We start from the raw sequence: 23,094 nt of genomic DNA, 5'->3' as shown, positions 1-23,094 counted from the left end.
ATTTTGATCAGCTGTAGTTACTGCCCTGGGTATCTGCCATTACCCCACCTAGAAAATCTGGGATTTTTTCAGTAAATCAGCTAAAAAAAGCCACCAAGAAATAACGTGGACAGACTGCAACAGTTATTTTGGGCAAAAAAGCTTTTTGGGGGTCTTGTCTAAAGAGGGTTGAAAAATAAAAAACTAGAAACAAATAATCCAATGGCTCTCAGTTTTATTAAATAAGCAAATTTTTTAATATATATAAACTATAACATATTTAATATTATTAAATAATTGTGCAAAACATTTACATAGAGCAGGAGGGGAACAGGTGATAACCTACACTTCTTTTAGATTCTTGCAATTCTTTTAATACATTTACAAACTTTAAATACAGACCAAAATCAGCAGTATTGTATAATGACTCTTCACTGGCATAAGACTAATCTACATGATGGTGCAATTGTATTTTTCCAGTTGAAATATTGCAGGAAATACACTTAATGAGGGCTCTGTCACACAAACAAGCAATAGGGACGTCAGAGGAGTGTGAAAGCTGAATTCTCACCATAGAGGTAACGGTGACAGATCTAAAGGTCTGACTGTTCCGAGTCCTGGACTACGAATGCTTCAGGTGAACTTCTGGCAAGTCAAGATCAAGTATTATTTCAACTTTGGAACAAAGTTTCACAGAAATGATGCATGTTCCTTCCCCTTAGTGTGGAGTTTTAAAAATCACAGTAATTGAATGTTTCTGTTTGCGAGTTGATATAGATCAGGTATGCATACATGTCACCAAGTATTTTTAACTTTGTTATTTGAACAAAATGCCAAAATGCATAACTTGAGACAAATTTGCATTTTAAGTATGTAGGGGGAAACTCACCTACTTAGATGTTTTTGGTTTTGTTTGTTTTCAATGAAGCTCCTTCTACTTGTTCTAACAACCATACTCCATACCTGTTTTTAACTTTACAGCTAAAGCATTTTTACAAAAGCTAAACAGACTCATGCTAGTAAATAAATTACATGCTGCAGCAACTAGAGCAGTACCCACTTACCACTACAGAGATTTAAGAATACCACATACTGGTTTAACATCCATTTTCACTCATTTTGTCATTAAGACTTACATTATATTTGGGTCAACCAAAAAAACCCAAAGAGATTTATAAAATTTTACAACAATTAAACAGTAATGTTTAATTCTACAAATTAATAAAGCCAACTACTGCAGCTCAATATGACAACAACAGGACTAACAGCAGTGAAATCATGTACAATTTACTATATTACTGACATGTAATTCTTACAAAAAACATGAAATAATTTAGACTGACATTCCATAAAGCATTTGGTTTTTGATTTATGAATTTAAAGTTACACACTTTTAAGTGACAAATTATGTGAAAGTAATATAGCTGAAGATGAAAGATAAGTAAATCAGAACTCCCAGAGAATGCTCTGGCCCCAGTAAAGCACTAAAATCTACTGCTCAACTCTTATCAACTGCAGTAGTTCATGATTTTACCTTCACACTTTTTTTCCCCCCTCATCTAGAATTGTTTTTTTCATGGATTTTATTAAAATATAGTTTCTAGAACTGTTCTTTTACAGTTTTAAAAACATTTAAATACCATGCTCTAAAAAAGAGCATTTATACAAAGTCTTATATTTACAATATAGACAGTTATGATCAGGTGTTAATAAGATCAACTCTTCCATGTAAGAAGAAATCCAAGCTTATGCGCTAAAGATTAATGAATGCGTCAGTGTTTTGAACTGTCTTGTAAACATATCTGAAAACAGGTGTGGATGACCAAATTATCACTTAAAGTAGTTGATCAGGAAAGACTACATCACATAGAAAAGTTTCATTACCTCTAAGGAGGACTAAACAAGCACAAAATTTGCACAGGTTATTTCCACAAGGCTACTCTGCCAATTCTGTAACTCTGCATGAGAGATGCCAATAGCTCCTCAGAATAAGACAATTTGCCTTTGAAGTGCCTTAGGGAAATAGTATGCTGGGTTTGTATTCTCACAGCATTCCCATTGTTTAAAAAGGAATTCTTCCATCAGTAAAACAAAGGTTAGTGAAAATTAAAATGACTGGACAAATCCAACAAAAATGGATATCTCCATAAGCCACCCAGCACTTCCTACAGAAATCTCAGTTCAGTTTTCCACATCAGAGAACATCAGAATCACCTACTAACCCTCTCTTAAAATAGCTTATCTTTATAAATGGAGAAAAACAGAACAAACATTTTTCTGCATACAAATATTTAATTCCATGCAAGATGGAAAACATGAGTGCACAATAAACTTCATCTCATACCTAAATAATTTATAAATTAATTGGTTAGAATAAAATAGGGTCTATAGCAATTACTGTTACATTTTAAACACATGCAGATGAGTTAACAGCAACATTTTTACATAAAGTTTAGTGCAAGAATGTATCTGCTTAATAAATAGACTGAAGATACCTATGTAATGCTTTGAGGTGTACACACAGTATTTGTGCACATAATAACCTGGTTCTGAAAAGTTATCCCTGTTTGTCTATAAACTACAAGTGCCCATTTTAAATAAAAAAAATCCATAATTATTCATGGGCTACTTCCCTGTGACACATGGTGTCACAAACATTGTGGTGAAAATGTAATACTGAAGTTAATCTAGAGATTATTTTTTTTTATACACAGTTTTTATACAATCAAGAAAAAGAGATACAATTTGTATCAACAAACAAAAGGTCATTTCTGGTTATTTGAGGCATTGCTCTCAGCTGCTTATACCATGCAAGAGAAGAGAATAAGAATTAATTGCAAATTAAAAATATGAAATGTTTTTGAAAACTGGTCAAGAGTTAAATCTGTTTTCCCCCAGCTGTTATAAGTGTCTAAATTATTTTCCCCACTAACAGAGAGAATAACTAATTTATTAAAACAAATTCTTTTTAAACACCAAGTGTAAGTACAGAATCACCTTCAAGTTACTTCATTTCAAATACATAATGACATAGTCATTATATACGTCACCTGTACCAACACAAGGATATTTATCCTGTGTGAAATGATACAGTTATCAAATGTCAGTAAATTAACTGTAGTTGCACCCCTAATTGTGGTTTCTTGTTGGTTCATTTGGTGGGTTTTTAAAATATGACAGGAACCTATTTTGCACATGATAAAGAGCCCACAAGATACTTTGAATCAAACCAACCACTACAGTAACACAAGTGGAGGAAATGATAAACTTTGTTTTTCAGACGAACAGATAACTAGAAAGCAGCATGCAAGCCATTATCAAAACACCAGAAACAACCCTGACTGCAGCCTCACGTTCTGTGTGTTTCACAGTAAGAAACATTTAGGCAGTGTCACACCTTCTCATGAAGAAACAAAAGGCCATAAACCAGGCCTTCTCAACTTTCATGAAAAAAACTACAGTAGAAGTCAACAAGTCCTAGCTCGAGACATGTCGAGTTAGTCATGGTTCAAAATGTTGAAATATACAGTGGATTCAAAAAAGGGCGTACAGTCAGTGCAGCTTAAAAAAACCAATAAACGCCTCTTTTGGAGACATTTAGCTACAAAGGTTCCCACCCTGAGCAAGATACCAGTTGCGCAAACAATGCCACACAAAATTATCTCACCTGTTGAAACAGGAATTCTAAAAGCCTTCACGAGGCAAATGCACACCTTTGCGTGGATATGAAGAGCAAAAACCAGGACAGCTTTGCCACAAACCCAAACTGGAGCATCTCTTTGCAAGAAGCAGCCTTTCCTCTCCACCCTTTTTGATCTTGTACAGCAACCTTGAATGTCAGGCTCGCTCAAACACCATCCTTGCTCCCAGAGGAAGGGCTGCAGTTAGTGATGAACTTCCATGTTAACATCCAGTTTTTGCTGCTTCAAGTTGAATAATCCAGTTTACATAATACTGACAATTTATTTTCAGCTTGTCTAGTCATTTGGGCCAGCAGCTGCTTACTGCACGTTTGAGAGGAGATTCTGGAGAGAAGCTACAGTTAAAGTTTCAGTTTACTGAATGGCACTCATGCCTTTACATTCCTTAATGTTTTGGTCCTAATTTAATAAAGTATTTGGCTTCTGTTGGATTGAGCCAACACATTGAACAATGTAATAGTTATTCACACTCTTGAGGGACAGTTGTGAAATTTAATTACCAACAACCATGTTGACATTGAAAAACTGAAATCAGTTTTTCCTTTTAGAACCAATTTTAATTTTTAGCAAATTTACTTTTTCTTCAGTACTTAAGATGCCAGTAGGCAGTGTCAAAAGACAAAGCTGAAACCCTAAAAGTCATTTGGGTGTGTATAGAGCATACTTTTAGAAGCCGATTAGGTATTTATAAGCAAATTGTAAGTGTACACTAATACATGCAATATAATTGCTAACACTAATTTTGTAGTAACAGCTTTGAGACACTGATTGTGACATTAGAGTTCTTAGTGAGCTATCCATGCAGCAAGGTATGCATTTCCTATAAAATACTATTAAAAATCCCTATATTTAAAATCTTAAAATTTGCAATACAATCAACTTTTATATAGTGCCTCAGCATATATATGACTGCTACTGTGTACAGAATTTTATACTATCTTAGTAGAAAATATTTACAATAGATTGGCCTCTTCCTTCATGTAAGTTTTCCTCTGGGTCCTATGTGCTGTACAGGTTAATTTATCCAAAAGAAGCTGTACTGCTCTAACGCCCTGTTCTTAATTTGGCAACAATCATAGCTGCCAGCTGCTGTGCATCTGTCATGTGGGGATTCTTTTCCATCACAGAAAGGACAACGCTTGGAGGAAAAATATTGCAGAGGTTCTTGTATGTTTGATACTGATGTTCTGGGATGATATGAGGTTCCCGTGGCTCACCACATATCCCAATCCAGGGATTTCTCCAGAGTTGCTCCATCTTCTCAGGCATGCTTCTTACCATGACAGGTTCATAACATGGCTGCATGAGGTTGTTACTCAGTGGATATGAGTGGTAAGTGTAAGAGTCTGATGCACAGGGTAATGGATCCCAGCTGGCGTGCTGCTCTCGACAGAGAGGTGGTCGCCTCTGCCTTGTAGGGTTACTTTCATAAAGCCGTGAGTCAGAAATACTGTCCATTCTTGTCATCACCAAGGCACGGCTTGGTTGTGCAGTTGATGGATGAACATTTTGAGGCACAGGGTATTCTCCTGGACAACTGGACCGTGCTCCAACAACGGGATGCTGGGCATGGAGGCCTAAGTGGGAAACTGACTGTTTCCGAAGGGATTGCTTAGGCTCTTCAGTTCCGTAACTCTGACCTCTATTTAAGGCTTCATGGTAACCATGAGGGAAAGGCTGAAGACGATTTTTCGATGGCAGTCTGTGGCTCTTCACATTGTCTTCTGGACTGGCATCTGCTACACCCAGATACAAGTCATTGTAAGAGGAATAAGAATCATTACTTGTATGGCTTAAGCAATTGTCAGGACAGGGGCTTGAGTTTCTAGAATACATCCCCTGGTCCATATCAGCCCCGTAATAATCTGAGTTACGGATACTACTTATGCTTAAGTTGGAGAAATCACTGAGTAAGGAGTAATAGCCATGGTCCCCCAGTGACTCGTATTTGGGATACTGGTCAATATAGCTAACTGAGGTGCCATGGCTATTGGTGACTAGTATAGGAGGATATTGCACACTGGACATATGTTCCAGTGAGGATTTCTGATGTACGAACTGTGAGGAACCTGGCACCGGACTGCTTGCAGAACGAGTATTTAATGCACCAGCTGCATGGCTTTTTGGTGGAGGGAGCGTTGGTACACTTAATGCAGAAACCAGAGACGGGACAGAGCTGGCCTCGGACTTCCGGGCTGCTGATAACTTTTCCTCAGGCTCCACAGCTACTGACCTAATGCTTGGATCTGACTGACGTTTTGGGGCAATGCGTTTCACTTCAGAACTGATTTCTCCTTTGGAGTTGGATGGCCCTGTGCCACATTTGGCCAAGGCTCCCTCACTCATAGTTTTCACAGCAGATAATTTGGCACTTATTCGAAGCTCATCCGCTACTGACCTTTGAGGCTGGTTTGCACGTTCTGGGTGGTAATATTTACATTTGTGCCCATAGGTGCACTTTTTACCTGGAAGAAAAGGGTTTTCAGGTTAAATACATCAAAAACTCCTTAATACCACCAGTTGTTACCTTTTTCCTTTACATTTTTCACCATTTTTTCAATAGTAGTATTTCTATATTAAATCCCTAAGGAATAATGATGTACTTGATATATACAGGCAGTCACAGACTGCTGCCTGTACCCATAGCTATCTGCATCCATGGCAAGACATACTATGTTTCTTCCTACTGGCTCATGATTTCAATAATGACAACGTACACAGTGCTATATAAAACAAATCAGCTTTAACACAGTTTTACTAATTACTAATCTCCTCCCTCGAATACAAACCAGAAAGAAAAAAAAGCAAAAAGCTGTATTATCCACAAGATGTATCTGGCAATCCTTAATTTTCTGCTACACTTTTTAAAATATGTTTATGAAGGGTATAAAAGTGGACATTGTGCTTGGATGGCAACATGAAAAGTGGTACCTTTTTTTGTTCTTCTAATGACAAGATGTTAATTGCTTGCTTCACCTACCTTTAAATTCAACAAATTGATCTGACTTGAGCACTTACCATAAGGACACGGTTGTTTCTTATGTTCAGGAATAACTGGCCTTTTCCTTAAGAAATTTTCAAGGCTTGGACCATGGCGTCCTAAAGGATCATCTGGAGGCATAAATCTAAGGGAAAAGAAATGAAACATGATCAGTTTTTCCTGAGAATGCTGAATTAGTAAATTCATTTAGTTTTGAAGAAAAAACCCATACTTGTCATTCACAAAAGAATACATTAGCAGCCGCTCCTCTATGAACTTCTTCCATTCTGGTTTTTCATTTTGAAGATCCCGATAGTTATCGTTTGATACAATGATGCCATCCGAGTCGAAAGCAAGTTTTACTATGAATCGGTCATCATAGCAAACTACTCTTCTTCCCTGAACTCTTCGAGATGGGGTGAAAACAAGAATTTTTTCTTTCTCCAATTTACGTAAGATTTCTTGATCTGTAAAAAAATTTTAGTTGAGCAGCTTTTTAAAAAGTTTTAAAAGAAAGAAATGCAACCTTTGTATTACGAAAATATTGCCTTTTTCATCTGACAAAGTATCTTGCAATTATATTCATACACAGTCCTCATTATGATTAAAAAACACCTAGATGTGGATTTTATTTCTGAGGTTTCAAAGCACTGAGTAAATATTCAATATTTGAACTTCATAACCACTCTGTAGCCATGTACCTTTACTCAGTCTTCCTGAATACGTCAGGAACTCAGGTGTTACTGTATTACAATAGCCTTCTTAGCCTAGACTAAAATGCAAGGACTTTCTGTGAGTCAAAACACATGCTGCCTTTTCAGTGTTCAAGATAATCCTACTGAGTCCCTGGCCTGTTACCTCTTATATTATATTCACCCAGCAAATAAGGCTCCTGTAAGTTCCTGTATGCTCAATGGGAAAATTTCAACTACTGCTTCTCAAAGGCGTTGAAACCATCCAATAATGTTAAGAAACACACAACATTGTTTACGCATGCAGATATTTAAATGCTTGTTTTCTCACCAGTGAAACTGTTCTGTTTTCAAACAAACAGCTGACTGCAACATCATCACCACATCCACAGCCCAGTACTGGGACCCATCAGAAACACGACAGTAATTTCTTTTCATTTTTAACCAAGTGGTCGAAGAAAATCTTGATGTTACCTGTAATTGGTGCATCAGGTCGAGACTGTTCTTTTCTCCATGCAGGTACAAACACAGTGATATCTTTATGTCCTTTTTCCAGAAACCAATCAACAGCTAGTTGAATTCCCCGGCAGGAAAATCCTTCTTTGTTCCCATGGCTGAAGAACATGCAAGTTTTAGAAACAGCAAGGACAGAAGTTAGATTTGGTTTTGGGTTTTGTTGTGGTGGTTTGGTTGTTTTTTTCTTCTAAAGCTGCTATGGTCAAACGATATAAGGAAAACAAAGTCTGTAACGTTTTATTAGGCCCCTTTACATGGAAAAAGACAACTGAACAGAGCTATTCAGCCATCAGATTACAGCACTGCTGCTACTTAAAAAGTCTATAAATGGTGACATTTCACTGTCTCCAGAGAAAAAGCAAGTAAATATGAAGGTTTTCAGTTTTCTTCATTTTGTTAGCTGACCTAATGAAAAATATCACCTTCCCCGACAACTGAGCTCACCTTAAGTAGCACTACAAAATGCAATCACAAAAAGAGGAATGAACAATGCTGACTGCCATGGGTGATCAGTGCTTTTAAACATCTATATTAATAAAATCCTTTGATACTAAATGTTCTGCATTTTTGTTAGAACTTTTTATAGGAAAGAAATAGTTGTGTCTACATTATTTAAGTCCCATCCCCATAAAAAATTTGTTTTCTGACACAAAGGAGTCTCTAAGAGCACACAATTCAAATAAAAGAGCTTAATTTTAAAAAAAGCCCAAGAAATTTCTGCAAGGGAAAAAAATTTTTAAGAGGTTTGATAGAAAACAATGTTTCTTTACAGAAACATCTTATGGACTGATGTAACCCCAACATGAAATTGGAAATTTCTGTATATAAAATATTGTTATAGGATTTGAAGGGTTTGCATATTTGAAAAGTCAGCATACTCAATACACCTATAAAAACCCGAATTTTCTTAATAAACTTAATAAACATACCACAAGTTTTTTAGAGCAAAAGACTGATACTAAGTCTATTGTATGAACACTACCTGAAGAAATCTTGGTATCACTGATCACTAAACTGTATTTAAGTAACTCCCTCATAAAAAAAAATCATACTTACTCAATGATAAACAAATAATTGGCTAGGTGAACTCTGTACTCTACAGATGTTCAAAAGTGGTACGGGACAGGTATCTCTTGGGTTAGTGTTGACCTAAGCAGCCAAGTGTATATAGAATATCCTGAGTCAGAAGATGCCCAGAAACAATTTTCAGTATTTTTCAAGGACTTAAAAATACTAAACCCATCTAGTAAAGCACACTACAATAGACTGTTTGAAGAAAAGAACTGAGGTGAGAACTTGGATTTAAAATGAGGGCAGAAGAACTGGAATATGGATTACATATAAATGAGTAACAGCATAATGAAAAGCCCAGCCTAGAAAGTCCATAAAATAGACATATTATCAGTGCAATAGTCTACTAAATTGACTTAAAATTACTTTGCCATCAATATTGGTTTTTTTCTTAAATGTTTTAGTGAGTGATTATTTTCAAATATTGTGACAGGGAGACCCACCTCATAGCAACATTGCTTCCATCAATGACAATTGGCCTCAAGTTATCACTGTTATCCACCACTTCATCTTCCAGTGACAATTCAGGGCTTGCTATTTCCTTTGGGCAAGGGCCTCTTGGCACCAGAGTACCAGTGGTACTGCTGGCAGCGCTTTGTCCCTCTGATTCACTTTTGTTGCCAAGTCTCACAAGCTCTGCTAGAACATCATTGATGAGCGCATCTGCTCCCAACTTATTCAGTACAGCCTGGATCTGATCTCCTGCATACCCAAGCTTTAAAGCAAAATCCATTTTAGCTTGGTATTCCTTGTCCAAATTTGTTTTGCATTCATCTAGCTTCAAGTCTTGTGTGATACTGCTCTGTGAAAAACTTGGGCGATCCAGACACGGGGACCGGCAGAGCGGCCGATGCGGTTTGGTGGAAACCTCCTTTTCTCTCCACTGAGTACTGCTTCTGAAGTATGGTTGCTCAGGCTCACTTTCTGAGCTCGTCCATTCCTCAGATTCAGCACTGCATTCCCCCGCATCTTGTTCCACATTTCTGTCTTCTCTGGAGTGCCTCTTCTCCATTTTCAGCTTCCCTACCATAGACCAGGCCGTCATCACGTTCAACTTCCAGCCAGAGCGCTCAGTTCTCTTTCATTTCCAAAGCCACCAGGAATTCGTACTCAATTGCATCATGTTGGCCAATTAAAATTTTACACAAGGCTGGAGCTAATTTGCCTTGCTTACTATATTCTGGCATAAGCAACACCAACATGAAGTTCCTTTAAAAAAAAAAAAGAAAAAAAAATAAAAATTAGGTTTTGATCAATTCTGCAAAATATTCAATTACAATGATTTTGTTTACAAGTCAGTAGATGTCCCCAGTCATTCACATTTCTATGTAAACTGATTATAATAAAGCATATAATTACACTGTCTCTGTAATCACAAATAAATCTTGCTTTCCCTCCCTCAGTTACTCTACCTACAGAAAAAAGGACAATTCCCACACAATAAACATAAAGCTGGAATGAATGGTTATCTCAGTAATATTTAAAGATAATAAAACAGAAAATGGTGAGCCACCATTTCCACTAGTAACCTGTCTTCAACTGCAGGAACAGCCTGTCTACACTAGGAACAACTGTGCAGTGTTCCAGTATGCATAAAATTTCACACAAACCATTTCAGCCTCTTTCAGTAAGGATTTACTATCAGAACCAACAAGTTTACCTAGCAAAAGTATCTTCTGGAAAACAAAAGAGAAAATTAACAAAATTATATAATCCACAAAAGAAAACTAAAAGCATCACCAGTGTGCATGTAAGTCAAAGCTTATTCATTTTAAGTTTACACATCCTTTTGGTTTGAGGTAACAAGATGCAGAAAATCACAGCACCTATTATACCGCTCACAGAATCATAGAATGGCCTCTTCACCATTTGTGAGAGGTCATCCCTAATTTCTTTGGGACAATTTACAGGTGTTTCCCTGCTGCTTCCTAGAGTGCTGGTGTTTCTTGGTTCCTCTCTGACACTTAGAAGCACATCCCTTCCCCTAATGAATCTAGTTCAAAGCTCTGCTACTAAGTCTTAGAAAGGTTTCTTTCTTAAATATTTCCCTACATTAACTGGTGGGTTTCTATTGTCTATGGGAATATTTCAGAGAACAACCAAAGAGTGATAAAATTTGATAAGCAAAACCATAAATATGTCAAAGGATCTCTGAGACAGGTCCATATTGGCCTAACACAACAACCAAACCCTCTAAAATTGTCTCAAAGAGAAACTAAGATTATTAACCTGCAAAACCTTTATACAGTAATATATAATTACCATAAACATGCAGTAACATTCTACCAGATGGCACTCCAATTTATGCAAACAAAAATGTACACACATGCAGAGACAGCTGCTCAGAAGCCTAATTTCCTTAGGAAAATGTTAATCACTTGTACCTAAATAAAAACCCTAAAAGGTCAAGTTTTGAGCGAATCAACACTATTTTTTAATAAAGAAGAGCCATACTTTTTCACATTTTCATATATTCTTATTATATTTATATTTTGTCAGCCTGGAGAGAAGGAAGGTCACAGGACACCTTGTGACTCTCTACAACTGCCTGAAAGAAGGCTGTAGCCAGGTGGGGATCCATATTTTTTCCCAAGCAACCAGCAATAGGACAAGAGGAAATGGCCTCAAGCTGTGCCAGGGAAGGTTTAGGTTGGACATCAGGAAGAATTTCTTCACAGAAAGGGTTGTCAAGCATTGGATTTGACTGCCCAGGGAGGCAGTGGAGTCACCATGCATGGAGGTGTTCAAAAAACAATCAGACATGGCACTCAGTGCTCTGGTCTATTTGACAAGGTGGGAACTCAATGATCCTGGAGGATTTTTCCAACCTAAAGGATTCTGTGATAGTCTAAGTCCTTCATGCTATATGGAATAAAAACAGTTTCCTTGTGTTTGAATGGCAATTCCAGTCTTGATTAGTTAGGTTTAAGCTAGACTTTAAAAACTGCTGTTCTTTCATGTTATTTATTCAAAGAGTATCTCCCTTAATACTTAGTTATTATTTTTACAGTACTCTCTATTTTCATTCTACGTGATTTTTCTCTCACATAGCATGTGATAATAATATAATATAGCAGTGTATTTACAACCCAAGTACTTGCCAACATAGATGTATTAATAGCTTAACCTGGAATGTATTTTAATTAGGTCTCATACATAACCTTGTACCTTGCCAATAAAAAAAAAAAAATAAAAATTATTGTAAAAGAAGGTTAAAAAACAAAGTTATCAGCACACTGCACCCGCAGCCTACAAAATATTGCAATGAAAGAATGCTCTACAATACATGTGGCAAGATGATTTTTTTCAAGTTACCGAGACTGTACTGCTTTGGCACTGGACAAAGAACAGCATGATTCTGTTCATCCAAGTTTAAAGAGCTCCATTCTTCTTTCCCAGTTGTCATCTCTCTAAGCACAATGCCACAAGAATCTGGCTTTCATTAAACTTATCATGCTGCAACCTCCATTCTCTCCCCTGACCCCTACAATGCCCTTGATGCCTCCCCAGCCTGTCCAAGCAATAATCAACCACAAAACACTTTTTCCTTGCGTCCCACGTTCCCTGTGTCTGTGAGATGGAGCAGGCAGCCCCAGGCTCATGGTGATGGGTGTCATCCCCACAGCAAAGGGCTGGTGGCTCTCTGTGACAGCCCCCAGAGAAGCTCGTCTGGGTCACCATTCCTCTGTGTTACTGGAGTTCTTGTGCTGGCCATTGTAATCCCAAGGTCCTTTGTGGTTCTGAAGATGAGTTTTTATCACACACTGTATCAGTTTATTACAAACATGTCAGGAAAGATGCGTTTTTATTACTATGTGTAGATAAATATCTACATTTCTGCTACTTGGACTTCTTCAGGTAATTTGTAACAAGTCTTTCTTTACAATGTTTTCCATACATATGAATGAACTGTGACTGAGAAGACAGTCAAATTTTATTCTAGCATCATAATAAATAAGAGATGAGAAAAGTTCAAACAGAAAGCTTGATACACACAAAAAATTATACTGCAGTTATTAAATATAAAAAATATTATATTATATTAATATTACACACATTTCCCAAATACCATGTTGGGCCCAAACACTGCAATTTCAGCCTTATTTGAAAAAAATATTTATAAAGTGCAAAATGCAAAACTACAATGTAAAGAACTCAACATACGAAATAATGTACCCTTGTTACTGAGTTTAAAGCCTATCTTTGTTTCTAGTAACTGTACAGAGCACACATTTCATTCAGTGCCCTTAGATCTTCAAACTTTGGCTACAGCTATATGTAATCACTTTCTTCTCTAACAATGACTTTATGGCTTAATTTTTTTAATTGGCCAAATCACCACTAAATTTTCTACAAAAAAAAGAGAAGTGATAGTCTGCATGTAATATACATAATTTGTATGTATACAGTCTGAAAGAAAATATGTGCAAAAATAGAAAACTTTTTTTTCATAAAAGACTACTTGGTAGTTTGTGTTTTCCACACCCAAATTAAAACAACTCCTAGTTATTAATATTCCTCCTGTTTCCCACTTTCAGTGACAAATGCCATAATTCCTCTGATACATGTGAAAACAACCAGCACAATTATAGCCACATCTCCAAGGGTATTTCCAGTCAGCAGGAACATATTTATGCAATTAACTCACTGGCATTTAGACTGAAAAAAAAAACAAACCCAGAAGCAACAACAGTATAGTTTGTTTGTTTATTTGTTTTTCCACACTGTACTTCTCAGAAATTCAAACATCATCTTGCAGAGTACTGACAATAACACAGAATTTCTTTCCTTTCTGATCTAAATTAATTAGTAGTGGTAGTACAATTGTACCTAGGGATCTCTATCAGTTGCAAGCCTATTCTGACCATCCAGTCCCTTGCACAATGAATATACAATCTAGAATTATGAAGACAGGCTGGAATATCAGAAAAAACACAAGGAAAAGTTTGGTACTGTTTGTCAAGACATCTTTGGAATGTAGTACTTTTGTGGGCACACTAAGGGAGTTTATGAAAAAAACTTACAAATTATCAGTTAATATAACTATCCTTGTGAATAAAATTCCACTTTTTTTTTTCTCTTACTGCTTATACTGAATACTTTTTAAAATTCATATAGATATACTAAGGAGTTATCACAGTGGGTTAAATTAATTTTTTTAAAAATCCTCTTACAACCAAACTCAGAATAAAAATTTAAAAACATAAGTAATTTGAGTAACACTCGATTTTGCTGATAACTACAAAATAGAGAAACAAATCAGAAAATATTTTCAAATATAGAATCAAACCTCATCTTGCAGATAATGAACAGCAACATTTTCTCACTGAAATTTCAGAATTTGTTTATTATGAGTTACATTCTCCCCAAGGACAGTCAAATACGAACACACACTTAAAGGAAAGAAAAGAAAGCTACTACGAATTTCTAATTTAAAGCTATTGCAACTCAAAAACAAAGACACTGCAACTTTAAAATTTCAATTCTCATGATGCTTGCTGCTAAGCAACCAACCAAGTTTTCTTCCTAAACACCTCTTTCAGCACAGTCATGAGCAACTAGTAGAACTGATAATGTGATTCAGAAAAAAGAGTCAGACAAAATCATGTATATTTTGTTCATAAGGGGCTAAACTGAAAGCATCTCCTCAACTTTGCTGGTATTAAAACAGAACGAAAATATCTGCACAGCAATAAAGTACTATAATATAAATGAAAACACTTGCAAATTATTCAACAATCACTATTCAAATGACAATGACTATTAAAGAGCCAGTGCTAGAAATAGCCTATTCTAAGCCTGTTCATTTCAGCAGGACCAACAGAAACTCAGGTAAAAGAATGAACAGCTTCTTTTGGTCCCTTATGGCACTGCCTTTCCATCATCTCAGTGTGCTCTGAGCCATGCCCTTCAAAGGTGCAAATATATTATACACACATCTACTTTGAAAAACAACCTTTAAATGAAACATTTTATCAACTCCTTTCACCAACATTTAAGCACTTTTGCTTTTATTCTGTCATTGCAGATACTAAAATGCAAAATTAAAACAAAACAAAGAACTCCAACCCATGTATTTTCTTTAATATCTCTCTCACCTGGATAAGAAATACTTAATAATGATTCTATACTATTTATTTTAAGGAGGGATAGTTTGTTTATTTTCCCTTGTGTGCTTTTGAGATACATGTAGCTAATCAGTGGGGTTTTTTTTTAAATAAGTCTCCCTCCCAAAAAAACCTCAAAAATTGCATGTGAAATGGTAAGATCTAGGAGAGATCCACATGCACAATAGGGAATAAATACTGCAGATTTATCCTTTTGTATTTTTTAAACTGTCTCAATAAACCAAATTAAACAAAATAAACAACTTGACAATCATATTAAGAAAAAAAAAAAGGTTGTGTTTTTTATTATGAAAATTAAGTTATTCCCTCCATGGCTTCAGCATTAACTTTAATGTCTTAGTGTGTCTCTGTACTCTTCATTTCACTAACTTATCATTAGCATGCACCTATGTGTAGAAGGAAGAGGTATCTTTCTGGAAGGAGGCTGTTCCAAACAACAGCCAAGCCTTTGATTACTGTGGCTGTTTCTATGCAATCAGAAGCTGAAGAACACAAACACATCTACCCAAACTAATTTTCATGTCATCAGTTCTGACAGGAAGAGCAACACAGACCTTAACAGCAATTGGGTGAACTTATCATGGTCCCAGGTTTCTTGTTCAAAAATGAAACGAAATCTATCACATTCACAACCAAACAATTGATCAGGCTGGCATACGATGCGTCAACAGCTACGCCTTATGATTAAAGAGTAGACAGTGTATAAGCCTACTAACAGAAAGCTGACAACTTCCTTGTTATACACACACCAACTATTGTCTAAAGAGTCTAAACCCATGGAAACAACATAAATAAGTAGAGACGAAGAGAAAGAGAAGACTTTTTAAAAATTATTTTAAATAGTGTTTATGGACACTACAATCAACAAGATGTCCAGCATTGTAGTGTGCTGTAGCACAGACCAGTGGTTACTCCAAAGAACTCTAGAGTGCTACCAAGTACGTTTTTCTGAGCTTTAAGAACTTCCCCAACACATGACTGACTGGCATTTTAAAGGCATTGTGATTCAAGCCTGCAGTACACATACACAAAATCCCAACAAACCAACCAGCACCAAAATGCATTGCACAAGCTTCCCCCGTTGTTTTCAGGAATGTGACAGAATAGTATTTGTCAGGCAGCAGTTACTGTCAGGACACAGACCAGGAGCAGCTCAAGATGTATACATGGCCCTGGATTTTGAATAAGCCCTTGATTTTGAAACTGGCATTTCTTCAGTGCTTATGAAGAAGGTAACACAGTTCAGCATGAGTGTTTTCATGGCACTGAAGATACAACTATCTTGTTGTATCCTTATCTCAGAAGCAGCACAGATATTGCACATTGCTGCCTGCTGCTTTGAATATTTTCTGAGGTAGTAAACTATTTTATCTACTAAGAAAGTGCTCAAATATGAGTCACAAATAAAAATGGTAACTTTTTCTCATTCTAATTATACACTTAGGTGGTACACATCTGCTGGGACAGATTAACAACTGAAGAAAATCAGAAATATTCTAAAATTAACATTTGGGTACTTCAGATCAAAAAATTGGAAGAGTTGTGCTGCATGACATTATTGGTGCCATTTAGGTTTTGCCCTTTTTTTTAATGTTCTCTGTATTCTTCACACATATATTTGTAGCTCTGTAGGCTATCGTATTAGTGGCTAGTTTTCCCAGTACTTTTCCATAGCCTTTCCTTAACCAGAAAGACAAAACAAATTCCAGAGCTCCAAGCCCCAGGAGGTACAAGGCTCCAGGGCTGTCTTGGTTCTTCCTGGGAACCAAGGCTGAGAACAACTCTTTGAGATACATTCTCATGGACAAAGTACAGCTAGTGCTGAAGGCAGGGACTCCAGAGAAGGGTTTGACCTGAGGGGAAACTGCATCATCACTTGCCCTCCTAATTGGTGCTTTTTATCAATTATGCTAATTTCCTAAAACCTATAAAAATGTATTCATCCCTGTGGGGGTGGGCTTTTGTGGACATCTTTCCATAACAGCCTCTGAAGGCCTTCAAATAAAGATCCTCTTTTATATTACTTCCTTACTAAAATTATCTCGAGTTTCATTTCCAGGTTGGGCAAAATTTATTCTGGCAAACCCAGACGGGATGGGAGAACCTGGTATGGTTCTTCCGGACCGAGAACATCCTGCAAGGAATTCTTTCCTGCTGGCAATCTTCAGAATTCCGGGCAGCGGCCAGAGGATGAGACACCACGGCTCCGAGATCCCGCAGGAGGTAATATAAAGATAGCTCTTTTTGTTGTGTAGTGTGTAGTTCGTATCTGTGTGTGTTGTGTATCCGTTCGAGATCAGTAATTGCTAGCAATCCCGGGACGGCCAGGCTTGGTGGCGGGGGAATTTGCTTTTGCACTGCTTTTTCAGGTTGTTTTTTTTTTCCTTTCGCCGCTTTTCCAACCAGCTCCAATTCGGCTGGGGGGAGGCGGGGCGTGCGTGTGTTTGCCTCTGGCTATTGTTCATTGGTGGAGAAAAGCAAATTACAAGGCGAAAGTTTAATTCGTGTTTAACACGCGCGGGTTTTGAACTGAGCTCTGGCCTGGGGACGGAGCGGCCGGGGGAGGCCTGGCCCGCTCCTTGCTGAGGTGAGGGAGAAGGGTCCCCACTTCCCACAGGCTGGCAGGAGGAGGGCGAGAAGCTCCCATTTCCTACAGCTTTTGTGGAGCGGCGAAAAAAGCTGGGCTTGCACCACTGCAGGGGAGGGGGGAAGCACACCCCTTCCTGTGTTGCATCTGTGGAAAGTTTTTTCCAGGATTTTAGGGCAGGGGCGGCTCCCGGACTCCCGGGACGGCTCGGCGAGCGGGGCGGCCACGCTCCCCGTGTCACAAGAGAGGGGACAGCGGCTCTGACAGGAGCCGAGGTGACTCCTGCCATTGATTGCCCTGGGACGGCCGGGATGGGGATGGCGCGGGGGAGAGGCCCCGGCAAGCGGCACCGGGGCCGCCGCTGCGCTGCCACGGCCCGGCTCGGCCCCAGAGGGGCCGCGGGTGTGAAATCTGTCGGCGGCAGCCTCACCCCCGTGGGCAGCACGGATTTTGCTGCTGCGGAGGGGGGGAAAAGGCAGAGTTGAGTCCCTCGAGGAAGCGCCACCTCTGTAGGCAGGAATGACTCTACCGCAGTTTCCACAATAACGAGGTTTGTTCTAGAGAGACCCGAGGGGCGCTGTGAGCAGCGGCACAGCCCCGGGGCGGCTGTGCCCGCATCCAGCGCCTGTGCCCGGACCGTGCGGCGGGCAGCGAGCGCTCTTTGTGCTGGCAAGTACTCAGAAGGGAAACACCGAGTCCAAAGAAAAAGAAATTGCTTTTCAGGCTCCCTTAAACCAGGCTATAAGCAAGCAGAGTCCTGTGTTAACAAATACCTTAGTATGGAAACTGAGACAAGATACTGTAAGGGCTTTTGGTGCCAGAGTGGTAAGACAAATGAGGCCCTTCTTTCAACGTTTAAAATATGAATTGGAAAAATTCTGGGTGATTTATCAGTTTCTGTATTTGCCAAACTCTCCTAGGAAGGATCCACTGGAATTTTGAAAAAGGAGAAAAACAGATAGGATGCTTTTCTGAATTGAAAATTTAAAGTACCTTCTCCTGCATCCCTGTGAATAAGAAAGGCCAAGGACTCTCTGCTATTACATGGAAGAATCCTGAAATAAGGAAAAAAGAGTCAGCTCACCAAGACAGTGCTGCCAGAGGGTTTAAGGCAAGCCCAACTATATTAAGAAATCAGCTGGCAAAGGAACTAGAGAACTGGAGAAGTCAGCAACTGAGAATTGACGCATCCAATCAGCAGCCAAGAATTGATACATGCAACAGTTGCATGCAACCCACTGTAAGTTTGTTCTGTGAACATCGGAGACATGTACCCTATGCCGTGTTACTGAAACAGGTTAATGTTATTCTGAAAATGTTTGCTGTTAATCCTGGTATGTCTCTGTTCCCAACACTAACTGATAATGTATCTGTTTGCAAACCGTAGAGGAAGCCTATTCCAGCAGACCAGACCTGAAGGATGTGCCAGACTGGGAGCTGCATGCCGATGAGAGCAGCTCCAAGCGAGATGGCAAACAGGTGACAAGTTATGCAGTGACAATCACGAACCAGGTAATCAGGGAAAAGGCCTTGCCATCAAATGTATCATCACAAAAGGCTGAACTGATTACATCAATGGAAGATCTAAAACTGAGCAAAGTCATCAGGAAGGAAAGAAGACTGGCAAACTATTCAAGGTAATAGAACTGAACACTCTGAACAGATCAATGCACTACTACAGAATATTTGGGAATGTAGAGAAGCAGCTTTTATGCATTTCAAAGCTCATCAAAACGGAAAACAACTCCTGAATTAAAGAATCATTTTGCTGATAAAATAGTAAAAGGGGCTGCAGAAAAAGGCATCTTAACAGTGGTGCCACAGAAGGAAATCAATTTGTTAAGGTTTGCCCCAAAGTGTGATCCAAAGGACCATCAGTTTTCTGGCAAAAAGGCTGAAATCAAGGAAAGTGAACAGGCTATTACACCAGAAACAACCCAAACATGGGCAAAAGAGTTGTGTTAAAAATAACAGAGCCAAGACATTTTTCTGGAGATTATTGACAAAGATTCTTCTGAGTTACCAAGCAAAGAAAGAAACAGGAATGTGTTTGTGTTAGTTCACACCTTTAGTGGAACATCTAAAGCTTACCCGTCACACTAACACTGAGGGAGGTGGTGAAAGTTTTTCTCAATCATATAATTCCAAAAGTTTGGGGTTCCTTAGGGGTTGGTTCCCCAGTGATCAGGGAAACTGGTCAAATGTTGGAAATTGTTTGAGGTCTGTAAATTCCCTATATATCCCAAATGAGTAGTAAAGCTGAGTCTGTGAATGGAACCCTCAGAACACAGATTAGTAATATTTGTCAGAAACGTTCATGACATGGGTTCAAGTCTTGCCTATAGCCTTGCTGAGAATCTGCATGCAATCAAGGCAGAGCCAACATGAACCCTTATGAAATATTGCATGGCAGGACATACCAAATTGTGTATGTTATGGGAGAAATCCGTATGAGGGGAAAATTGACTGGCTGAGGTATTTAACAGCTTTTAAGTTCCACATCGCAGAAGCTCCAGAGATTCATCATGTTATCCAGACATACCTGCCCATCTGTTCCAGCCTGGAGACTGAGTGTATGTTAAATGGAAAAACAGTAACCTTCAAGCTAAGTTGAAAGGACCATTCCAAGCTCTGACCACCCGCACCAAAACCAGGCGCTGGCAAAGAACCCTGAATTCACTGCCCCAGAGTTAAGAAGACATCTGTTCCTGAAACAACCAGAAAACAAAGACGAATTCAAATCAAGATTATGTGATTTGAATTGTTCTTTTGTGCCTCTTATCTACACAGTTGGTAACCATGATTCAGATTTGGCCCTAAAAATTTGCATGTAGCTCTAGTCCAAAATGCATCCAAAAACTCTTCATAAGAACAACTTGTCAGGGGGTGTTGGATATGAAAATTTGGCCTGGTAAGTCTTGCCCCTGGATAAAGATCAGGCCTGTGTCCCTGGGGCTGTGATGCCAAATATAATATTTAATCATATTAAGGCTATTAACAAAACAGAATGGATCTTAATTTCCAACTAACCATGAAATTACCACTGGTTGTTCTTCTTATGAAGATCAGAATGAAAGAATTGCTAAGGATTTGGTTGAAATTTGGAAGCAAACCCATTCTATACCAGCTAGCTCTCAAAAGAGCTCACTGAATCTTGAGTATCTTCAATACATTCACATCATGGTTACCAAACTGAGCCTAGATAAAAAGTATTCATAGTAGTTGTAATTATAGTTGGTATCTGTATAACAGCTTGTAAGATAGCTGGTTGTATAAACCAGTAGTGGAGTTAAATATGGAGTAGAGACTAAACAAGAGTCGTTAGTCTCTAAAAAAGCAAGGGGAATGGTGCTGTTTAGGTTTTGCCCTTTTTTTAAATGTTCTCTGTATTCTTCACACATATATTTGTAGCTCTGTAGGCTATCGTATTAGTGGCTAGTTTTCCCAGTACTTTTCCATAGCCTTTCCTTAACCAGAAAGACAAAACAAATTCCAGAACTCCAAGCCCCGGGATGTTGCTGCTGGATACAAAATAGGTCACATGAACACAGTTTGAGGTGTGGTGAAAGGAAGAGAGCACTTTATTTATTCTCTCCAAATTTATAAGTTTCTGACCACAGACAGGGACTGGATGGTCAGGACACCTTCCCAACCGCACTGGCCGTGAGAGATGTCCATCAAAAGACATGTATCAGAAAGAATGTACACATGTCTATGTATACAGTTACTGTCCTCGGAAAGTCTTTAGAAAACTATGTCAGCAAGTTCAGAAAACTGAGTTTTCAGGGCGACACCAGGAGGTACAAGGCTCCAGGGCTGTCTTGGTTCTTCCTGGGAACCAAGGCTGAGAACAACTCTTTGAGATACATTCTCATGGGCAAAGTACAGCTAGTGCTGAAGGGAGGGACTCCAGAGAAGGGGCTTGACCTGGGGGGGGGGAACTGCATCATCACTTGCCCTCCTAATTGGTGCTCTTTATCAATTATGCTAATTTCCTAAAACCTATAAAAATGTATTCATCCCTGTGGGGGTGGGCTTTTGTGGACATCTTTCCATAACAGCCTCGGAAGGCCTTCAAATAAAGATCCTCCTTTATATTACCTCCTTACTAAAATTATCTCAAGTTTCATTTCCAGGTCGGGCAAAAGGCAATTATCTCTTGTCCTTAATAAAAAGGACATTAGAGACTAGTAGCACTTTGCCTTGTATGCACACCTTGAACTACTAGATTTTCATACTTACAATTATTTAAAATAGAGGTAACAGGAATACATTACATTTTACACGTGCATATCATAATAATGCATATCATAATTATGAATATGTTGCAGTTCAACAGGAATTAATTATTGTCATCAATTTATTTTTTTGAACCTTAAAATTAATTATTTTCACTATATAACAAATGTGGTAGCTTAGCATATTTAATTTTCATTTGTTGCATCAAATGTTGCATGATTGTAGAAAAATAGGACAAAATAGGCTTTTTAGAATATTTTCCTATTTAACATGGCCATTTAGAAATTAAAGTGACTCCATAATTTGGTGCTTTTAGAAAACTACAATATTCACAATTCGTAGTCACAGTTTAGAACTATTTTATACAGTTTCATTAAAACTGTCCTAAGAGCTTCCTTACTTAGCAAACAAAACATAAATAACAAACAAACATTAACAAACAAAACATAAAACTCATGTAAGCATCAAATCAGTGAAGATATATATAACATATATTCTGATATAGCTTCCATAAAAAGTCCAAAATACATATAAGTGAAGGAAAACAAGTGAAGGTTTTAAAAGCATCTGATGCAAATATATCAAAAGCATTTTGATGCAAATATTTGGCATTAACAGTGCTTACAATATTGTGCTTGCTGAGGAGTGAGGAAGCTTATATGAAAGGAGTACTTTAATTTTAAGATGCTTAAAATGAATACATGTTCAAATAGTTCTTGTACTTTTTAATCTAATAAATTAGATATGGTCTAAAGTAAGATCTGAGCACAGATCCGCAGCTCATTTATACATTTAGAGACGTGTATAGTAGTACTCACAGAATATGTGCTAAGTCAAGCAGCATTTTTAACAGAAGTGTTAAAATGGCAGATCAGGCTTTTCAGTCCCTTGATAATTAGAGCCATATAAATGACAGCATTTTGATTCTGTTTAATGAATTTTTTTTCTTATCTTACTATGCAATGTCAGTCTCAACACATTCCTGGGAAGTCTCAACACTGTCATTTTGATGAACAGAGAAACCTTAAATTTACACAAATCAAAGGCCTAATATTGTATAGTCTTTTATCAAGTCAAACTCAGTACAATGTCAAGAAAAATATTTTACTTTTTCTTATTATGGTTTCTCTAAAATAAAACACTAATACATTAAATCTGAAGTACTAGCTGGTTACACCAGCAGTGAATACCTTGTCCTTAA

At 38.0% G+C, this 23,094-nt stretch overlaps 1 protein-coding gene and 1 long non-coding RNA gene across 3 annotated transcripts in view; one reads left to right on the top strand and one right to left on the bottom strand.

The window, feature by feature from the left end:
- Positions 1-197: 197 nt before the first annotated feature.
- The window catches only part of ZC3H12B (zinc finger CCCH-type containing 12B), a 30,410-nt gene continuing 7,513 nt past the window's right edge, over positions 198-23,094 (bottom strand). Inside the window, exons 2-6 of the mRNA XM_086850842.1 lie at positions 9,383-10,148; positions 7,827-7,966; positions 6,893-7,127; positions 6,699-6,805; positions 198-6,145 (exon numbers count right to left, since the gene is read on the bottom strand). Coding sequence (XP_086706968.1) covers positions 4,725-6,145; positions 6,699-6,805; positions 6,893-7,127; positions 7,827-7,966; positions 9,383-9,984 — 2,505 coding nt within the window. The 5' untranslated portion in view covers positions 9,985-10,148 and the 3' untranslated portion in view covers positions 198-4,724. The remainder of the gene's footprint in view (positions 6,146-6,698; positions 6,806-6,892; positions 7,128-7,826; positions 7,967-9,382; positions 10,149-23,094) is intronic.
- LOC111928625 (uncharacterized) lies at positions 17,019-22,651 on the top strand. 2 transcript variants are annotated; one of them, XR_015276483.1, is made up of 4 exons: positions 17,019-17,290; positions 18,575-18,951; positions 19,042-19,291; positions 20,141-21,768. It is a non-coding gene; the product is annotated as an uncharacterized LOC111928625 (long non-coding RNA). The 2 variants fall into 2 exon arrangements; XR_015276482.1 differs by having other exon boundaries at positions 17,023-17,290; positions 18,575-18,894; positions 20,141-22,651.

This window comes from Cyanistes caeruleus, chromosome 14, assembly GCF_971803275.1.
Source record: "Cyanistes caeruleus chromosome 14, bCyaCae1.hap1.1, whole genome shotgun sequence".
In the NCBI taxonomy this organism is placed as follows: Eukaryota; Metazoa; Chordata; class Aves; order Passeriformes; family Paridae; genus Cyanistes; species Cyanistes caeruleus.
Note: the sequence above shows the minus strand (reverse complement) of the source record. Positions and strands in the feature narration are given on the sequence as shown.